Source organism: Podospora pseudopauciseta, assembly GCF_035222475.1.
Source record: "Podospora pseudopauciseta strain CBS 411.78 chromosome 2 map unlocalized CBS411.78m_2, whole genome shotgun sequence".
NCBI lineage: Eukaryota > Fungi > Ascomycota > Sordariomycetes > Sordariales > Podosporaceae > Podospora > Podospora pseudopauciseta.
Window position 1 is genome coordinate 2,048,034 of NW_026946663.1, and position 18,984 is coordinate 2,067,017.

The 18,984-nt window shown below is 51.5% G+C and overlaps 8 protein-coding genes across 8 annotated transcripts; 6 read left to right on the forward strand and 2 right to left on the reverse strand.

Moving 5' to 3' along the window:
* Positions 1-388: 388 nt before the first annotated feature.
* On the forward strand, positions 389-1,782 carry QC763_205370 (uncharacterized protein; the record flags this gene model as incomplete). Its single annotated transcript, XM_062909578.1, is given in 5 exon segments — positions 389-474; positions 536-754; positions 796-1,179; positions 1,190-1,247; positions 1,435-1,782. The coding sequence occupies 5 exon segments, from the start codon at positions 389-391 to the stop codon at positions 1,780-1,782; spliced, it is 1,095 nt and encodes a 364-aa protein (XP_062768379.1).
* Positions 1,783-2,556: 774 nt separating this feature from the next.
* QC763_0035320 (uncharacterized protein) lies at positions 2,557-3,899 on the forward strand (the record flags this gene model as incomplete). The annotated part of the gene is made up of 2 exons (XM_062905560.1): positions 2,557-3,695; positions 3,752-3,899. The coding sequence occupies exons 1-2, from the start codon at positions 3,661-3,663 to the stop codon at positions 3,897-3,899; spliced, it is 183 nt and encodes a 60-aa protein (XP_062768380.1). The 5' UTR covers positions 2,557-3,660.
* Positions 3,900-4,270: 371 nt separating this feature from the next.
* Positions 4,271-6,344, forward strand: RHB1 (GTP-binding protein). The gene is made up of 3 exons (XM_062909579.1): positions 4,271-5,093; positions 5,150-5,418; positions 5,519-6,344. Exons 1-3 carry the CDS (start codon positions 5,033-5,035, stop codon positions 5,756-5,758), a joined length of 570 nt encoding a protein of 189 aa, XP_062768381.1. The 5' UTR covers positions 4,271-5,032; the 3' UTR covers positions 5,759-6,344.
* Positions 6,345-6,702: 358 nt separating this feature from the next.
* On the reverse strand, positions 6,703-8,971 carry SES1 (Cytosolic seryl-tRNA synthetase). Its single transcript, XM_062909580.1, has 9 exons — positions 8,496-8,971; positions 8,346-8,416; positions 8,039-8,270; positions 7,870-7,975; positions 7,701-7,811; positions 7,590-7,647; positions 7,383-7,493; positions 6,912-7,328; positions 6,703-6,850 (listed from the first exon to the last, which is right to left on the reverse strand). The coding sequence occupies exons 1-9, from the start codon at positions 8,626-8,628 to the stop codon at positions 6,737-6,739; spliced, it is 1,353 nt and encodes a 450-aa protein (XP_062768382.1). The 5' UTR covers positions 8,629-8,971; the 3' UTR covers positions 6,703-6,736.
* Positions 8,678-9,965, forward strand: HAM1 (nucleoside triphosphate pyrophosphohydrolase ham1). Its single transcript, XM_062909581.1, has 2 exons — positions 8,678-9,609; positions 9,663-9,965. Exons 1-2 carry the CDS (start codon positions 9,035-9,037, stop codon positions 9,760-9,762), a joined length of 675 nt encoding a protein of 224 aa, XP_062768383.1. The 5' UTR covers positions 8,678-9,034; the 3' UTR covers positions 9,763-9,965.
* QC763_205440 (uncharacterized protein) lies at positions 9,833-12,748 on the reverse strand. The gene is made up of 5 exons (XM_062909582.1): positions 12,077-12,748; positions 11,465-11,956; positions 11,313-11,403; positions 10,363-11,257; positions 9,833-10,312 (listed from the first exon to the last, which is right to left on the reverse strand). Exons 1-4 carry the CDS (start codon positions 12,143-12,145, stop codon positions 10,452-10,454), a joined length of 1,458 nt encoding a protein of 485 aa, XP_062768384.1. The 5' UTR covers positions 12,146-12,748; the 3' UTR covers positions 9,833-10,312; positions 10,363-10,451.
* A 38-nt stretch (positions 12,749-12,786) lies between these two features.
* QC763_205450 (uncharacterized protein) lies at positions 12,787-17,088 on the forward strand (the record flags this gene model as incomplete). The annotated part of the gene is made up of 3 exons (XM_062909583.1): positions 12,787-16,004; positions 16,178-16,991; positions 17,064-17,088. Exons 1-3 carry the CDS (start codon positions 15,974-15,976, stop codon positions 17,086-17,088), a joined length of 870 nt encoding a protein of 289 aa, XP_062768385.1. The 5' UTR covers positions 12,787-15,973.
* Positions 17,089-17,920: 832 nt separating this feature from the next.
* FAP7 (factor activating pos9) lies at positions 17,921-18,718 on the forward strand (the record flags this gene model as incomplete). Its single annotated transcript, XM_062909584.1, has 2 exons — positions 17,921-18,252; positions 18,381-18,718. 2 exons carry the CDS (start codon positions 17,921-17,923, stop codon positions 18,574-18,576), a joined length of 528 nt encoding a protein of 175 aa, XP_062768386.1. The 3' UTR covers positions 18,577-18,718.
* Positions 18,719-18,984: the final 266 nt, after the last annotated feature.

Consider the following 18,984-nt stretch of genomic DNA (forward strand, 5'->3'; position numbering starts at 1 on the left):
TCGTTGGTGTAAAGCTAAGCAGACAAAAGCTTCTGGACTGCAAGTTTACGTACAAGGCTTAGATGTCGAATACACCAATGGGGCCTGTAGGATTACATCGAGCAGGCGAACAAATAAACGGCGGCTTACGTGAAACCTTTAGGCATACCTTATGCAAGCCACACGGAACAAATGCGATAAGCCTCGAGAGCTGAAGGCTGCATCATCAAAGCCTCGAGGGTGGAGCAAGGAACTTGGTGGAAAGGATACAGACGTCCATGTATTACTGATAGCGAATCCTGTTTGGGGGTGAATTACTCTGAACTACTTTGGAAGTGTCATCCCCCCGGCTTCAGACGAGATCATCATCGCGACCAAAGTCCCCTGCTGTGTGCAATGGCAGTCAACAATGTTCAGATTTTCCAATTGGGTATCCGGGACCAAATTCAATGGTGTAACGGAAAGGGAGCAAAGATATGCGCACCACATGGCACGGTAGGGCCCAGTCTGCCACCACTCTGCTTTGGCCATTTCATTCTGCTGATGACTTGTTTAGTGCCGCTTGGTATGGAGCTCGTATCATTCTAGAACAAGTCTCTCCAGAGTCTCGACCGATTTTCGATTTCATTCTTGAGCTTCACCGGGCCTGTTCTGGGAACTGGGATGCAATTGTTGGTCAAGTAGGCATGGAAAGGGACCAACTGCAGCAATTTCTCACCTACGCCGCGACATTCCTTTCAAATGTCGGCAATCACTATGGCTCGGGGGATCAGAAGTTTACCTTCGAGATCGATCAACGCTGTTCCCCCCTTACAGCCTCGGTTTCCTGAGCGATACTACGCAGAGCAGCTACTACCCTGGCGACCCGGTTTCAGAAGAGGAGATAACCATGGTGTCGAGGATCCTTGAGCAGAACTCTATTCTCCCCGAGAATACCCGGATTCGAAGGGCGAACAACAGTGCAGATGACTCTGAGGTCCTTGTCGCTTCGGTCCAGCGTGACGACGACGCAAGCCGCATCCGTACCTTTCCCACCCCAGGCCTAAAGGGTGTGATACGACTGATTCGAGGAGACCACTCCTCTGCGTTGGGAAACATCTGCAACGAACTCACCCAGGCTGCGAATTTCGCCGCCAACGACACCCAGGTCGACTTCCTCCGGAAGTATGCAGAAAGCTTCCAGACAGGCAGTCTGAACACGTACCGGGAGTCCCAACGGATTTGAGACCGGGACGAGGCACCGCGCGTTGACTTCTCGAGCATCCACCGTGAGTTGTATTGAAACCAAGGCTTGTGGGTTGTGTGTTGCTGACCATAGTAATAGCTCTTGCATACTGTTCTAGTATCATCTTTCCGGGGGTCAACTTGCCCAATGTATGTTAAGAGGATTGAGGCTGTCCATTTTTCTCACTCAATGTTATGCTAGCATGGTCTTAGTACAATGATATCCGTTAGGAGGATGGCTTCAAGAATGTCATTATTTCCAACAGGATGGCGACGGAGAGCAGGGCGCTACAATACCCTTTCATCGACCCCTCGGAGGCAGAGACGTTTATCAAGCACAAGTTCCCCGCGTACCATTGGTTGGTTGTGCTCCATGAGCTGCTGGGCCATGGTACAGGACAAATGATGGTCGAAACCGAGGAAGGGAAGCATAATTTTGACATCGACAATCCGCCTATCAGCCCGCTTACTGGAAAGCCGATGCCCGCCCTAACCGCCACCGTTTGGGGCAGCATCAGGATGATTCTTGCGCATGCGTCCTCGGCCTCCGAGGCTCTCAAGACGTCCTTGACATGTTAGAGGAACTCAGCCTTACCCTTCCTCGTTTCCAAATCTGGGAAGAGACCCTCCCACTCGACCGTCGACTGCAGAGCACCCTCTTCGATGTGTATTGTGAGGTTATCTGCTTCTACGCGCGAACGATTTACTTCCTTCGAAGCAATCCCACCTTGTCCTAAGGAAGAACTCCTGGCGGGCCTTTCGCAATGACTTCTCGCGCACTATGATGCGCATCAAGCGCATGTCTTGTGCTGTAGAGAGCGAGGCTGATGTGTTGCGGGTGCAAAAAGACAAAGGCCGATACAAGGAAGTGCTCGAGCTTTTGAACGCGATGAAAGTCACCAAAATACAGACTCTCAGTAGTGATCGTATCCGGTACAATAACATCCCCTACACGGCCAACACCAAGTTCAGTGGGCGCGGTGATATTCTAGGCAGGCTTGACGAGGTTCTGAAGCCTGGAGCCGCCGTGTCACCATTGAACTCCTTGGCCTTGTTCGGGATGGGTGGTGTTGGCAAAACTCAGATCGCACCCAGTATGCGTACCCAAAGCCTGGACAAGTTTGATGCTGTTCTGTGGATGGCAGGTGATAATGCAATTGCCATCGGTCAAAGCTTTCGTACAGTTGCTGGTGGGCTTGGCTTGCTGGGGACCAATGACGAGACCAAAGACGCCGCTGGAGCATCGTGGAAGGTGGAGAGCTGGCTGCTCACAAAAAGCAAGTCATCCGTCATTGGGAGTTGATAGGCCTGGCGGGAGGTTCTAGTCTTGTGGCAAAGCATGACTTTGGCATGTCTCTTTCTCATGAGGATCGAAACCCTGACGTGCTCAGATACAACTTGCCTTATCATATTCGACAACGCGGAGGATCTCATATCCTTGAAGACAGCCTGGCCTGGCTCGATTAGTGCCTCGATTCTTGTCGCCACAGGGATCTCTCTGTTGCAACAGCCTCGACAGCCCAGCATATACAGGTCAATGCATTAGGCGATGATGGGGGGGCCAGATGCTTCTCAAGGCTATTAACATCGGCGCTGCATCACAGGCCGATCTTCAGAATGCTTCAAACATCAGCCGGAGCCTTGGGGGGCTACCCCTGGCGCTAGCTCAGATTGGCGGTTTTGTTACTCAACGCAAGTTGTCTTTGCACGAGGTCCTCCCGCTATATGAGCGTTACGCCGCCAAAATCGACGCCCGGAAGGCTCCTAGAAGCGACTACGAACATACCCTGAGCACTGTGTGTGATGTCTCATTCCAAAAGTTATCAGCAAACCCCACTCGACTTCTACTTACTATCTTACTTCGACCCGGATGGTATCTCAGAAGACATCTTGATCCATGGTTCCGAGGGCCTCAGCGAAAGTTTGCATTCCTATCAGATGAACTTGAGCTAGTGTTACAGCTTCCCATTTAGCAATGTTGAAAAAGAGACCAATTTTCGGTCAGCCTAGGTGATGCTTCGGAAGAGCTTGGACCTGAGGATCCCTTCATTGCCTATAGTCTTTACAACATCACGCTGGCATATCCTGAGGTGAACGCACTGGATCTGGCCTGTGAGACTCATCAGGAGGCCATTAGACTCCGACTGAAGGCGAATAGCAACAGAATCGGCAATTCATACAGCAACATGTCGAGTCTACTTCTCCGCATGGGCCGTCCGGATGAAGCGGAGGAGATGCTCGCAAGATGTCCCTCCCTGAAGGAATTCACTGATGAGACCTTTCTCAGCACTGGAAATCCTCGCTTCTCAGGGGACATGGTCTTATTGTCGCGTATTCGTCTTGCTCAGGGGCGGACGAGCGAAGCCTTGCGGCTGGCATCAAAAGCACTGACCTTTCGTCGCGGATTAATTGGGAAACCGGCTCAAAACTTGCGACTCTCAGTACGATGTAGCCTCGATGCTGTACCGGGATGGCCACGTTAGCTCAGCTGTGTAAGTGCCAACTTTCTGCTTACTACCGTCACCCTCTGCTAACATCATGGCATTAGTAACCTGCTGGAGGAGGTTGTTGGGATTTCGGAGACTCCGGTCGAGGGACAAGGACAGCAAGCTCGTGCTCTATTCAAGCTTTCTCAGATACATGGGGAGAATGGAAGAGAGGCTGAAAGCGCGGCTCTCAAGGAACGGGCTGTTTAGCTCCTGGTAAAACTCAAACCGGAGCTCGAGGATGCGCCGTTCGAGGAGGCCACATTTCCAAAACTGGTCGTCTGGATGTTGTGGTAATGTGTCAGCTTTCAGGGATTGTAACGAAGCAATGATAACCTCGCAATACTTGGCGGTGTGCTCACATATCGTCATGGTGAATAGCAATTGGAGGCACATGGCAGAAAGAGGCATCCCATTCAACGGCCCCGATCTTGGCAATGGGACACTTGAGCCGCAACGGGGCATCTGGGCCGGTCTGCCGACCGTCACAGGCTCCACGCCGGTAGCCCCACAACGACCCCACCAATGCCAGTCACGCTGAACCCCGCCTCCAGTCGCAAGTGTCAGTGGGTTGCGGTGGTCTTTCCCCTCCCTTAGACTAGTTCGCTTCCCGCAGCATTGGGAAGCTGTCACTGCCAGTGTCCCTTCCCTTCCCATGTGTAAGGTCTTCTCTTACACTTTCCTCTCTGTTGGGGACCAATGAGAACATCTCTAAAAGTCAGACAACGTCCTCCTTTTGCTCCTTTTCACGGACAGTTCTTTCCGCTTGTCTTGGGCTGATCCGTCCGAACCATTATCTATATACGAGATCAAGATATCCCCGCCCAGCGCCAGCCTTTTTCAGATCTCCCAAACGGCCCGCTTGGAAAGCCAATCGTTTAGAGGATAACCCGGCCGTCTTCAGCTTTCCTTTCGCCTCTCCAAGGATAGAAGGGTGGATATCACAGCAGGGCTCCAGAGATTCTCGAACTTTTTTTTTACCTAAAACTTCCAACCAGGGGGGCGCACTCCTCATCCCACCCTTTATCCATTTCCATTTGTCCACAAACCCAGAAGCGAAACGCGAGTGTGGCGACACTTTAGGGAAAGACGAGACCGGACCGGGGAACGTCACCTATACCTATACCTTGCGCGTTCCCGCCGCTGCTGCTGCTTCTGATCTTGTTGACAGGAAGTTTACCATTGACATTTCCTCCCAACTACGACAACACCACCACACTTTCACACATCGCACTACACCACAGCCAGCGTATTTTGATTTTCTTGACGTTCTCGACAAAATCTAATATCTAATCTCCCCTCTCACCACCACCCATCCCCTCTCCTCCCTCAAAGCCGCGAAAATGCCCGCCAACACCCCAACAAAACAGCGCAAAATCGCCATTGTCGGCTCCCGCTCCGTCGGTCAGTTTTCTTCTCTCTCTCCCTCCCTCTCTCTCTCTAACACACCTCTCCCACAGGTAAATCCTCGCTCGCGGTCCGCTACGTAGACGGGCACTTTGTTGAGTCGTACTACCCCACCATCGAAAACACCTTTAGCAAAGAGATTCGGTACAAGGGGCAGGACTATTCGACGGAAATTGTCGACACTGCGGGCCAGGATGAGTACAGCATCCTGAACAGCAAGCACTTTATTGGGATTCACGGGTACATGCTGGTGTACTCGGTCAGCAGCCTGCCGAGCTTTGAGATGGTGCAGGTGATTAGGGATAAGATTTTGAACCATTTGGTGAGTTGCGCGAGCGTTAGCGAGGGCTATACCATCGCTTTCTGCGAGAATTGGAGGGTAAATGTAGGATATTAGGCTGACTTGTGACGAAAAAAAATAGGGAACGGACTCGGTCCCCATCTGCATCGTGGGTAACAAGTGTGATCTTCGTCCTGAGCAGCGACAGGTCACGCCGGAAGAGGGGAAGGCGCTTTGCGAAAAGTTCAAGTGCGCGTGGACCGAGGCGAGCGCGAGGTATGATGAGAATGTAGCCAAGGCGTTTGAGCTGTTGATTGGGCAGATTGAGAAGACGCAGAATCCTGGGGAGGAGGTGGGGGGGAGTAAGTGTGTTTTGATGTGAAGGATGGGAAGAGGGGAGAAGAGGTGGGGTAATGGATCGGAGATACCCAAGAGAGAGAAGTAAGGAGAGGGGGTAATGGACCTGGAATGGGACACAACAACGTTTTTTTTTGTTTTGGTGATTGGTTGCGGGGCTAGGGAGTAAAGCAGGGCATGGTGAAAGTGTCTTGTTACTTTGCTGGTTTGCCGCTGGGTTGGTTGTCACAGTTGTGAAGTGCCCTCGTTTTCAACAGGGGCATGTTCTCTACGTTTTTTTTTTTTGTTCACGATTTGATATGCGATGTATGAACCGGGGGAGGTTTTACGTTTTCTTGTCTTTTCTTTTTTCATCATCTGTTTTCTTTTTCTCGGCCGAGGTCGGCAACGGTTATATGTTTCGGGAAAGGGATGGGGAAACGAGAAACGAGGGGGCGTCGAACGGGTTTTGCGGTTGTTTGTTGATGTCTATTTTGTGTCATGTTGTGTATGATGAAGCGGGCGGTATAAGTCACAGGGGGTCGATCCTACCATGCATATATCTTTCACACAAAATAAATAAATCTACAACACCCTTTACGGTTGTTGTTTTTCTTTTTTTCTTCTTCGACTAGATGCGATGGGCTGAAGGTTTTGCTTCAACCCACTGCATTTGCTCGAGGAGACAAGAAAGGAAAACAATAACTGTAAAGGGTGTCGTGGATCTGATATGAACATATTTTCTCCTTCCTGAACATTAACACTGGATGCTGGGCATGATCGACTGGTGGATGAGTAGAGAAGGATCAAGGCTGACTGCTTGATAAGTCACAGATGGAAATACAGGTGACACGCATGTACAGATGAGCCGTTCAAAGTGACCGGCTCGAAGCAAGAGTCAACACCTCACTTCAACACAAAAACAAATAACAATACTTTTTCAGTTCAAATCATTACACACTCACAAAACTCCCTGCTTCCCATGCATCATCCAACTCTTTTTTATATTTCTACCAAAAAGCACTTAACGAATAGGAATCTCCTTTGTCTCCTCCGCCTTCTTGGCCTTGCCAGGGAAAGGGATAAAGTCAGGGGCGCCAGGAAGGTACTTGCGCAGTGGCTCTGGGATTTTGACGCCCTAAATCACATTGTCAGCATATCACATCACTCAACACACTCCCCCCAGGTCAAGAACTTACATCCTCAGTCTGGAAGTTTTCCAAAATGGCGCAAATAGTTCTCGTGGTGGCGGTAAGCGTAGAGTTGAGGGCGTGGACATAGGTCTTCTTGATCTCGGTCTGTTTCTTGACGCCGAAGCGGATCTCGAGGTCTCTGCTCTGGTAGTCGGTGCAGTTGGAGCATGAGACCAGCTCCTTGAACTCTCCTTGGTGGGGGAACCAAGCCTCGAGATCGAGCTTCTTGGAGGCGGCGTTGTTGAGCGCGCCGGAAACGATGGCCACGACGCGGTAGGGGATGCCGAGCGACTTGTAAAACTCCTCCGAGTTGGCAATCATCTGGTCAAACATCTCCCACGACTTCTCGGGATCCGTGAGGCAGAACTGCTCCACCTTGGTAAATTCGTGGACGCGGAAAATGCCCCAGACATCTCTGCCGTGCTAGAGGGGTGTGAGCAAATGTTTGTGCAGGATAGACAGGGGCAAAGGACATACAGCACCAGCCTCCTTGCGGAAGCATGTCGAGTAACCGGCATACTTGAGAGGGAGGTCCTTGGATTGAAGCCACTCGTCGCTGTGGAACGCGGAGATGGGCTGTTCCGAGGTCTGTTGGATATCGGTATCAGAAGCATGCCAAGGTATTCTCATCGAATGTCACGGTGATACAAGTGCAAGAAATAGGGGTAAAAAGGGGCTACTCACAGCGATCAGGTACTTGTCAGCTTGGTCGCCAGTGACCTTGTACAGCTCCTCGTCGAATCTGAACCAACGTTAGCATTTAACCTCTATCGTCAGTCCAGAAGGTGAACTAACTGTGAGAGCTGAGCGGTCTTGGCCATTTGCTCCTTAAGCATGAGCATAGGAGTGCCAAGAGCGATGTAGTCCTTCTGGTCCAAGAACTCGAGACCATAGTTGATGATAGCCCTGTTTGTCTCCCGTCAGTATCCTCTCTGCAGTTTCGAAAAGAGTGTCGAATACGTACTGGTTCAAGAAGAGGCCCCACTTCTTGAGGAAGTAACCACGATGGCCAACAACCTTGACACCTCTGACTGGGTCGTATCCGTCGAGCTTCTCGAGAACTTCGTGGTCTGTCCAACGTCATGTCCTTAGCCATTGCTTCTTTCCAACCATAGATCTGCGGTGTTTCTCACGAGAAAGGACATTCTTCTTCTCAAACGTGACGCCCTCGGGAGCCCACGTCCGTACGACCTCGTTGTTGTCCTCGTTGTTAGACACAGGAACCGACTCGTGAACAAGATTTCCGATGGTCTTGAGCTTAGCATTCAAGATCTGCTGCTTCTCAGCAGCCTGGGCGAGCATGTCCTTCTTTTCCTTTTCGAGCTCGGCCTTCTTAGCGAGGAGTTCGGTGACATCTTCCTTGGCCTGTTTGCGAGTGCGCGCGCATGTCAGATAGCCGTCGCAAACATGATGCTGGAGGAGGTTCAAGGTTTATGGTACCTTCTTCTTAGGGCCGATCTGCTTCTGAACCTCGTTGATCTTGGCGTTGAATTGTGTGGCCGCGTACTGAGCTGTTATGGGTGATCAGAGAGATCAATCAGTCTACTGTGGCATGTTGTACAATTCGGGACAGACTAGAAGTTGACTCACTCTTGCGGTGGTCCTCGAACAGGGCAATCACCTCGTCGACAGCCTCCTCGGGAGCATGGCGCTTGCGCTGGGACTCCCTGATCTTCTCGGGGTTGCCGCCGCGCTCGGCAATGAAGTCGTTGATGTCGAGCATGGTGGTGACTGGTACTGGTAGGTGATGTGGTGTAGAGGAAGAAGAGGATGTCACGGCAAAAAGATATGGAAAGATGGCAAAGTACACACAGTCACAAACACAACGTCGCAACTTGACTTGCACACACAGTGGATGGATGGACTGATAGAAGGACGGGACTCGCTCTCGAGGACAGTCGCAACGGTATGGCGGGGCAGATAATTATTTCGACGGCGGGGTGGAGGGGAAGGTGGGGCCTCGATCTGCTTCCAAGTTCAAAGATGAGACCAGGGGCCAGGGGTCCTCCTTTTTTATAGCGATATCCACCCAATCATCCCTGTGACTCAGGCCAAGAAGGGATGCTGTCATTCGGCGTAGATGCATATAAAAGAATGAGAACTGTATTTACAGGTTAAGAATACAGCGTATGAGTAACGATTTATCACACAGGTCAACCTCACAGCCCAATCCTGTCACTCATACAAACTCTTTCTCTTCCCACTTCCACTCTCAAGGACTCCCACAAACCGCCAAAATGACCGAAGCCCGCCACCAAGTCAACTTCATCACTGGCAACGCCAACAAGCTCTCCGAGGTAAAGGCCATCCTCGAGCCCGCCATCTCTGTCACAAACCAGTCCCTCGACCTTGTCGAGATCCAAGGCACTCTCGAGGAAGTAACCATTGACAAATGCCGTCGCGCCGCCGAACTCGTCGGCGGTCCCGTCTTGGTAGAAGACACCTGCCTCTGTTTCGATGCTCTGCAGGATCTCCCAGGACCATACATCAAGTGGTTCCTGGGGTCTATCGGCCACGAAGGTCTCAACAACATGTTGCTTGCCTATGAAGACAAGGGTGCCAAAGCTGTTTGCACGTTCGGATACTCTGCCGGACCTGGACATGAGCCCATCCTTTTCCAGGGCATCACACACGGAAAGATTGTGCCCGCAAGGGGGCCAAGCAACTTTGGCTGGGATCCTATTTTTGAGTATGAGGGGAAGACGTAGGTTTATTTTCAGAGGACGAGGAAGTGAGAAGAAGCTGACAGGACAACAGATACGCCGAGATGGACAAGGCCGAGAAGAACAAGATCTCTCACCGGAGCAGAGCTTTGGCGAAGCTCCAAGAGTGGTTCGCTAAGGAGATGACCGCGTAAGTCAAAATCTGAGAAATAAAAATAATCACATTGCGGACCAAACGATCAGTGCTTGAAATGTTTTACAAAAGCTCTACATGTCTGATAAGGCCCTCTAGCATCCAAAGAAGACCCGGCTGCCATCTCGATCTCTTGGACCATCTCTATTTCTATCTCCTCCTTTCCCTCCTAATACCGCCTAGCATAGCACTCTTGTTTCAAGCGCAATGTGATAAAATAGTGCTACTGAACCATATTCGCTACCTGTCTGAGCTAAATTGGCTCATGGAAATGATATCCCTGAAATATAGCCAAGAATACCACAGCAGTATGACTACACGCTTGTCCCACTGATAACCATCAGTACGCTCCATGCCCTCGTCCTCTCCTTCATCTCCTACCTCCTCTTCCTCCTCCACGTGGCCGCTGGTGGTGAACCAGGTACGTCGGCATCTCACCAAAAAGAGTCTCAAGCGTCTTTTCGACGTTGTCCGCCACCTTTTTCCTAACGCGGAACCGTGCCCACACCACCGCTGTATCCTCCTCTGTCGTCTCGTAACCATGAAGCATCCTACAGATCATTAGCAGTCCGCACACATCTTCCCAGAACAGCAGTCTTACTCGCCCTGTGTACTTCCCTATCCCCCCACAGGTGCCGCCCCAGGAAGAAGCCTATTTCTCGTCAGCGCCCATCATCATCATCAACATCATCAACAATTTAGTCCAACCCACTTCAAAAGCTCAAACTCTTTAAAATCCCCCAAATACCCCCCACCCCTCCTATACCCCTTCAGCGCCCCATCCGGATAAGGATACCTCGCCGGCACCACCCCCGCCCCCCTCTTCCCATCGCCACCATTATTACTCTTATTGTTCATCCCCACCATCCCCAAAACCTGATAACAATCCTTAAAATGCGGATCGAAAACCAACAACCTCCCCTCCCCCGTCCCCGCCCCCCTCTCAAACCCAACAATAGTCATCGAATGCCCCAAATGCTGAAAATACAACGGCGGCAACCCCGTCAACCTCACCTTGCCCCCCTCCCCCCTCACTATCGCCTTGTCATCTGACCTAAAGTACTCCTCCACCGTCCTCAGCAGCATCTCGACCGCCTTGGCGGGGGACTTGTCCTTGATCGACTGGGCAGCAAACGGGACGCCCAAGTACCTAAACATGGCCACTGCCTCGGGGGTGCCAATGTACTTTCTCGTGTTGCGTATCCCGCCTGTTTCGGCGCGGCCCGTGGCGGAGATGTTGTTGTCCCAGGCCGCCTCGATGTAGTCTTGGATTTGGAAAATTGTTGGGATTTGGGAGGCGAGCTTGTGGGCGTTGGGGATGGTGGTTGATTGGGGGAGTTGGGTTAGGTAGGAGCAGAGCATTTGGATGTTGCGGTAGCCGCAGAAGCCGCCTTCGCGCTTGAGCTTGGAGATGTGGTGGACGCAGGGGTGGCAGAGGTAGGCGCGGTGGGTCGAGGGGGAGGATTCGAGTAGTTGGGCTAGGACCGGGACTACGCCTGGGGGGTTTTGTTAAGTGTTTTGCGTGAATTCGAGAGCTTTGAGACTGCTTACCAGCTGTTTGGACTTGTCCCTTTTTCCGTAAAAGGTCCGCAAGCCAGTCTGGCATTCGGTCTTCGTGCGCATATCTACCGAGATGCTTCCTCTGTTCGGTTTCAATGTTAACAAGAGATCCTTTCTTACTTAAAATGCAGACATGAACTTACACCCAACCGCGTCCCGCGCGTTTTACTCTCGGAATCGCCAGACGTCTTAGAATCATGGCGACGCCATAGAATACGATGTGAATATGAAGAGGAACTAGGCATTTTTAGGAGTCTTTTCCACGCTGATATCGCCTTGGAGTGGCGTGTACTTGGCTCCGAGGCCTTGTGAGATGATTTTGATACTGATTCAGGAGCGTTTGATAAGGGTGATGATGATGTAGTAGGTTCTGACACCGCTGTGATAGGGTCTGGTGGAGGAGGGTGATGATCATGGACGTCGGTCTCCTCTGTGGTATGGAGTTCTAAGTGATATTCCACCTGGCTAAGAAGAAGAAATTCTCCACACCCTTCAACCGGGCACTCGACGTATCCTGGATCGTCGTCATTGCCCGTGTTGGCAGTGCCATTACTATTTGGAGAAGGGGAGGTGCGGCCTTGATCAGCAGCAGCAAGAAAGGGCGGTTCTCCTTCAGCGTGCAGCGTTTCCATGTGCTTTGTCACGTTGCGCACCTGAATTAGCGGGCAGGCTCTACGGGGGTTGGGGTCGGGGTCACTTCAAAGATGGGAAGCCGGCGACAATATCATTGTGTTCTGAGAACGGAAGGGACTTACAAGCAGCATTTGATACTCGCCCTCTTTGGTCTTCCAGCCACAAAAGGGGCACTCCATTGTGTCTGTCATGGCTGGATGGAGCTCCAGAGGGGCTTTGTCTGTTCGAGTCCAGCTGCAGGGTCGTCGCGTGGAGGGCAAGGATAATGGTATCCATCAAAGAGGGCGATGTGACTTTGCTGTAGGAACCCGAGGATACATGATATCCGCAAAAAGAGCGTAATGATACTTTGCCATGACGAGAGAATGCGGCACGTTCCCAGAGTTGCGTGAAACTTGCCCCGAGAGAAGGCCTGTTGGCCAATTTGTTGATACTGGATGGTGCCGAACCACCGTTGGCAGAGTGGCAAGTTATGCCATGCCTTGTTCGGCTTAGGGTATGCCGTTGGATATGCAAGGGTGCTCTATACCGCGACAAACCTTCAAGGTGCCCATCTTGATAGATGTTGTCCTTGATGTCCCTACCCAGGCAACTTGAGGTTATTCCAACTCGGCTGATCATCAACAACTAGGGTGACCCAACGCTCTGGGTCACTTTCGTTACGAGCTCGCCTGGTCAGCCCTGGTATTTAAGCTGGTATTGAAAGGTTTGCCCCGCAAAACCGTCGCGGAGAGTCGGCCCAATGCGGTTAGACTGTTGGTTTTACTGCCACTCTTCAACCGTTTGGAGTTGGAATCTTGACTTCTTTTCTTTTCGCTTTCCAACATCGATTTTTTGATCTTGTTGTACTTCAACTTTCACGGGGTTACCGATGCAGCAATACATCTCGTGAGAGCTTCATGTTTCATTTCCATCAATTGGCCGGAGCGTATTCAGCTGGAGTCGGTTCCCAATCCGGAAGTCATGGCGATACATCGCGTATTCGCGGCAACACATCAACTGCCTGTGACCGCAACTTGGAGTCCCTGATCTGGCTTAATTCCGATGCATCACAGAGCCACCTTCACGCTACATCCCCTATGAAACACCTCTACGACTTTGCCGTCGTTTATTCCAAATGGCGGAGGCACAAACAAGCCGATTGCAAGATCGCCGTCACCCAAGTTTGGTACCAGCGCATGTGGTCAGCAGCTCTGCAGCAAAAGGGCGCGGCGCGGGGGGAGGCATTGCGAGCTATTAACCGACGCTGCCACGGAGTAGTGTTTCGATCTCGTCGGAAGCGTACCTATGCCACATCTTCGTACATACAGCCGAAGAAACCGTCAGATGCCGCCTTTGTCAGCTGTACCATCGACGTTGTAGTAGATGACCTCTATCGCAATTGTCGTCAGTGGATTCAGAACCCGAACACCGATCTTTGCAACACCGAAATCCGATCATCAACCTGTTGTGCATGCTGTCACGATGAAGTCAAATCCTAGTTGCGATCCCGTCGCTGCCTGTGACTCCCAGCCGATATGTTTTCCGCACTAAAAGATTACCCATTGGGGCGCAGCTGACTATTCTCTACCAGGACATGGAACTACCTAGTTTTGTTTTCCATCTTACGGCCCAAGCTCTCGTCGTTGGCAGCTATGACGTGTCGGCGTTGAACCCTCCTGTTCATGGGAACATTCGAGCCCGGGAGATCCGCCCCAGTGGACGCCAGGGACTTCGCTAACGAAGCTCATGATGCCTAAACAGGAATCTTGTTCATGCCTGGGTCGAACTGCCTCTCCCACATGGCCCCAGGCAACAATATGCTGTCAGGAGATGCAATATCTTCACCACAGTGAAGACGTCAAAGGCCGAAGAGCGAGACAGTGCCGTCACCGACATCTGGCCCTCATGGAATCAAACGAAGAGCCCACTGCGCATACCCGGATCGCCCAGGAAAACCGGATGCCGAGGTAACATTGCGTCGATACGAGCTTTTGGTCATGTCGTCAGGCTATCGAAAGTTCTTTCTTGTCACTGATAGAATCCCTCCAAACAGGCCGAGGGGAAGCACGCGAGCATTGTTCTCAACGTTGAAGAAACTCAATGTGAAGCTTGAAGAATACTTCGGAGCTAACAGCTTTGGGGGACGATATCGTCAGCAACTCACTTACATCCGGTCTTGGCCCAAGCGGGAGATCTCCGAGTCGAAAAGTCTTGGCTTTCCATTCTTAACCACGACAAGCTTTCCCCCAGTCCGCTACCAGACTTGGGACCCGCCGTTTGGCCAACAAGCCACTCCCTCCCTTTCCTCAACACCGGTAGTCAATTGCACCCTGCCGAGTAGGTTGGTGCCACGCGCAGTATTCTCACTAAGCCCTACGCATGGCGAATATCGGGGTGTCACGTCAAACTAGCACCTCTAGCGTGACACAGGCGAATCAAGGTATGGCCTAATAATGCTAGGGCACGGCAGAAGAGCCCTGTAGAGCTCATCGACTAGGCCCATGTTCCCCTGAGGCGAGTATTCCGTTAGCTTCCAGGCAGGTGTTCATTGCGTGTCTTCGATGAAAGGTTTCGCCCCCAAACAAATGAACACTTACAGATCAGCTGTGTAATTGTTCATGCAAGGACGTTTCCAGAGCCGAAATGTGGCGGCGGCAGAGCACGCAGTGCACATTGCAAATCAGGGATCGGTCGACACGATCAAAACAAGCTTCCGGCTTCATTATGGCCTGGCTTTGGAGGCTGTGGCACAACAACATCACGGGCATGGACATTCTAGTGGCCGCGGAGAAGCCAAAAGATTCCAACTTTGATGTTAGAGATGAGGTAAGCGACAATGTTATTGGCTGTGAATGCTGATCGGATTCACAAAACAGTGAGGGAAATACCACACGCACATCTACATATGAGGGAGCAACCAATATCAGTGGACTTGATCTCTAGATTGGGAAGGCGACACCACAACACATAAGAGTCACAGACTTGATATCTTGCATATCGCAAGGGTTCTCCCGTGACAGTCTCGGGGGGCGGAATCGGCTGTGATTGGGCGCCAGATCAGCAATTGAGGCTGAAGCAGGTAAGCCTTGGCTACATGATAGTACATATTCACATAACCATCAGGAGAACAGGAGTGGGTTTGAGGACGTCTAGAGAGGGCATAGGTGAAAGGAGGTTGCCGTCTCACCTGCAAAGATCACTAAACCAGCAGTGATTGGCAGAACAGTGCATGCTCTGGCTGTGTTTAGTTGACCGGATTACTCAACCCACTGGCTCTACTATTTCATTCCCGCACATGCTGCAAGGCCCCTGGAACCGATCTTACTCGATTTTCCCTCTAGTCTTTTGTTAGGTAATACTTTGGTACATGTGAAAACAAAGATAGGATCAACTTTCCACCATTTGACCCCGGGCTAAGCAGGGATCTCGGAAGTGGGTGTAACGGTTGCTGAGTTAATCACCATTTTCCACGTTGCGGAGACACACCCTTCTTTTTACTTGGCTACCTAGAGTAAACCCCCGGACAATCGCACGGGGCGGCATTCTAGCGTACGGCGGTAGCTGCAAGCAAAGGACATCCGCCTCCCGAAGCTGTCATCCTGGGCGTCATGTTCTTCCCACACCTGGCTACCTGGCTGTTGCTTTACCTACACAAACTACTTAGCTGGTATGTCATCATGGAGGGGGGAGGAGGAGAAACGAGGGGTGATTGTGTGTGTTACTTCCAGCCACTCCACGTACGTAGAAAGGAACCTCGGAATTAAGAAGCGGGTATAAACTTGGGGGTGGTTGTGATGAGGGGGGGCGGAAGAAACTGGGTTACAGTATGGAGGAATATAACTTGAAGCTCCCTCCCCCACATGGAAGTTCGGATTCAGCTCGAGAGAGATTCAGCAAACAAGGTTTTGGTATAGCTATAAAAACATTGAAGTTGTGTGTTGAATACTGGGACATACTCTACCACTTACTACATCTTACCTTTTTTTCTTACGAGTTACCCAATCCAGATACCAACCACCATTTACTTCCAACCAAAAATGGCAGACACTCTAAAGAGGACATTCCATGGTGAGTAAACCCCCTGCCAAGACTTTGTCATCAACCCCAACCTTCCCTACCTCACTCACACCCATCATCATCATCACCATTGTATCTTGCCCTCCCATTCGGAGGGACGGGAAAACAATATACATGCATACACTTTCCTGACATCAGCTAACCACCACCCTGTTCCCCCACAGGCTGCCTAACCTGCCGCAAACGCAAAGTCCGCTGCCTCGGCGGCTCCCCCTCCTGCCAAAACTGCTCCCGCATGAACATCACCTGCCACTCCTCCTTCGAGACCAACCTCCGCATCAGGGTGTCAACGCCCACAGGACAAAAACTGGTGGACAACAGGCCTGCCCCCCCTATCCGGGGACCTCGCCGTTGTTTACTGCAACCCCCCGCGGCAGCACCAGCACCAGCGTTTGACCACACCCACCAACGCCAACAAAACGAGACCTATCCCTCCATCACGTTCGAACCTCACTTTTCGTCGTTTTCCCTGTCTCAATCACCACCACCCCCACCCCCACCACCACCGACAGCGGGTTATGGGCAGGGTCAGGGTGGTGGATTGGCCGTTCAAGTCCCACCACAGTATACCACCACCACCACTCCAGCAGCGGTTTCGATCCCTAGTTTCGACAACGGGCTGTACAACTGGAACAGCAGCTTTGACTTTTCGTGTGTAGATCCCAGCCTTGACCCCGGTTTTGGGAATGGATTTAGCAATGGGGTTTTGGCGGGGATGGTGAACAGCAGCAGCACGATGGGGTACGGGGATTTGATGCCTGGACTGCTGCTGCCGCCGGGGTTTGCTACTTCGGCGCAGATGCCTGGGTTGGTGGTGGTATCGTCGGAGAGTGACTTTGGTGGTGGTGGCGGTGGTGGTATTTTTCTTCCGGGGGGGCAGGAAGGGACGAAGGAGTGGGTTCCTAAACGGAGGAAGAGGAGCAAGAAGGTTGTTGAGAAGGAGGGGGAGGGGGAAGGGGGTGGGTGGTCGTATCACAGGTGAGTTTTGAAGAGGCTATGGATTCGTTTGGCCTTGATGGTGGTGATGCAATCTGGCTAACAAGTCGATAGACCACAGCCTTACCACTTGGCATAGCCATTTTTTTCTTGAAAGTCAACATAGTCCAGAAGGGCTCCAGTCACGGAGAAGGTATAACTTTGGTACCAGCCAGCTCATGCCATGATGCTCTGATGAGGGCTCAGCCATGGGAGACGACCACCCCGTGTGCTCAGACCAGAGCTTGCAGCATTTTTACCGCCTACCGCTGCGAGAAGGGACACACTGAGGCTAACAGCGACACGGAAACCGAGGGAGAAATGATAGCCGCCCCTCTTTCACGTTGGTGAAAGGAATGTTTTCCCGTTGCATGACATGATCCGCTGTTGAACTACACGAGAGCACCGATCAAAACCACCAGCCGGGCGCAGAAGGGAAACCAGTTCCACCAGTTGCCTTCAAAACTCGAGTACACGCACCGGGGGCATCCGAGAGGTCAAGATACCAGGGAGGTTGAGGAGGAGTTGAGAAAGGTGGGATGGGATGGGAGGGGAGTCGGAATCCCGAGATCGAGCCATCTTAAAGTATGACTGTGAGAGAGACGGGGTTCGAAGCTGACAAGAAGAAGAGAGACATGAAGTGTGGCATATCAGACGAGATCAATAGAGATAAACCTTTTGCAATTATCCGGGTTCTACAACTTGGCGCACACAGTAAAAATCGTTTGTTTACGCAACTTTACGTTTCAACCCGTTACGCCGAAATCAAATTTTAGCGGGGGCACACTTTCACTTATACATTTTTTCTCACCACCCGCTCTCCTCTCACTCACCCCACTACTCATATTAATCTCACTCACCACTCACTCTCACCATCCGTACCCTCCTAAATTCTACCCCCCTTTTACCCCCAATATTTCACACCCGCAAACATGACAAGAACCCTCCCAAACATAATCCTAACCGGCACCCCAGGCACAGGCAAAACAACCCACGCCTCCCTCCTAGCCGAGCGCACCCCCCTCCGGCACCTCTCCATCAACGACGTCGTAAAAGACAAGGGCTGCCACGAGGGCTTCGACGAAGAATACCAGTCCTGGATCGTAGACGAGGACAAGCTCCTCGACGCGATCGAGGAGCAGGTCAAGGAAGGGGGGTGGATCATCGACTGGCATGCCTGCGACCTCTTCCCCAAGAGCTGGGTTGACTTGGTGGTCGTGTTGCGCGCCGGGACGGAGGTGTTGTTTGATCGGTTGAGTAAACGGTAGGTTATCCCCCCCCCTCCCCCCCTTCCTCTGGATTTGGAGGGTACATGTCTGGAAAGGGAGGGGGGAAAGAGTGGTGTGGGCCAGGGCAGGAGGAAAATGAATTGATCGCTGACGGGAAGAATAGAAACTACCCCGACCACAAACTCCAAGAAAACCTCGACAGCGAAATCATGGACGTCCTCCTCCAAGAAGCCCGCGACAGCTACGACGAGGAGATCGTCGTCGAGCTCCAGTCCGGCGACGCCGACGAGCTAGAGGCAAATGTCGAGAGGATTGAGGCTTGGCTGGAGCAGTGGAAGAAGGATAATAACCAAAACTAACTTGTCTTTTCCTTATCAAAATTGGAGTTGGGATGGCATGGGGAAATTTGATGGGTCACATTTTTCACATGACGATTGGTTTTCAGTACCTTAGCTAAGGAAGGTAAAATTTTCAAAACCATGAGACACACATTCCCCCTGACTTAAACTGTGTGAAATATCAACATCAAGATGGCTGCAGCGAGTGAGTGAGTCGTCGGGCATCAAACCGTTCATCTCATATCAGAATGCATTAAACGAGGTTTTCAGTAAGATTTATATGGCGTAATGATACATGGCAATTACCAAAGTTACAGCCACTCAGCTCGTCCTGAACCTATCAATGACAACAGACGATGATATCAACAACATCAATCATAGAATATTCAGAATCCTAAATCCTCTCCTTATATAAGAGGATTATCTATG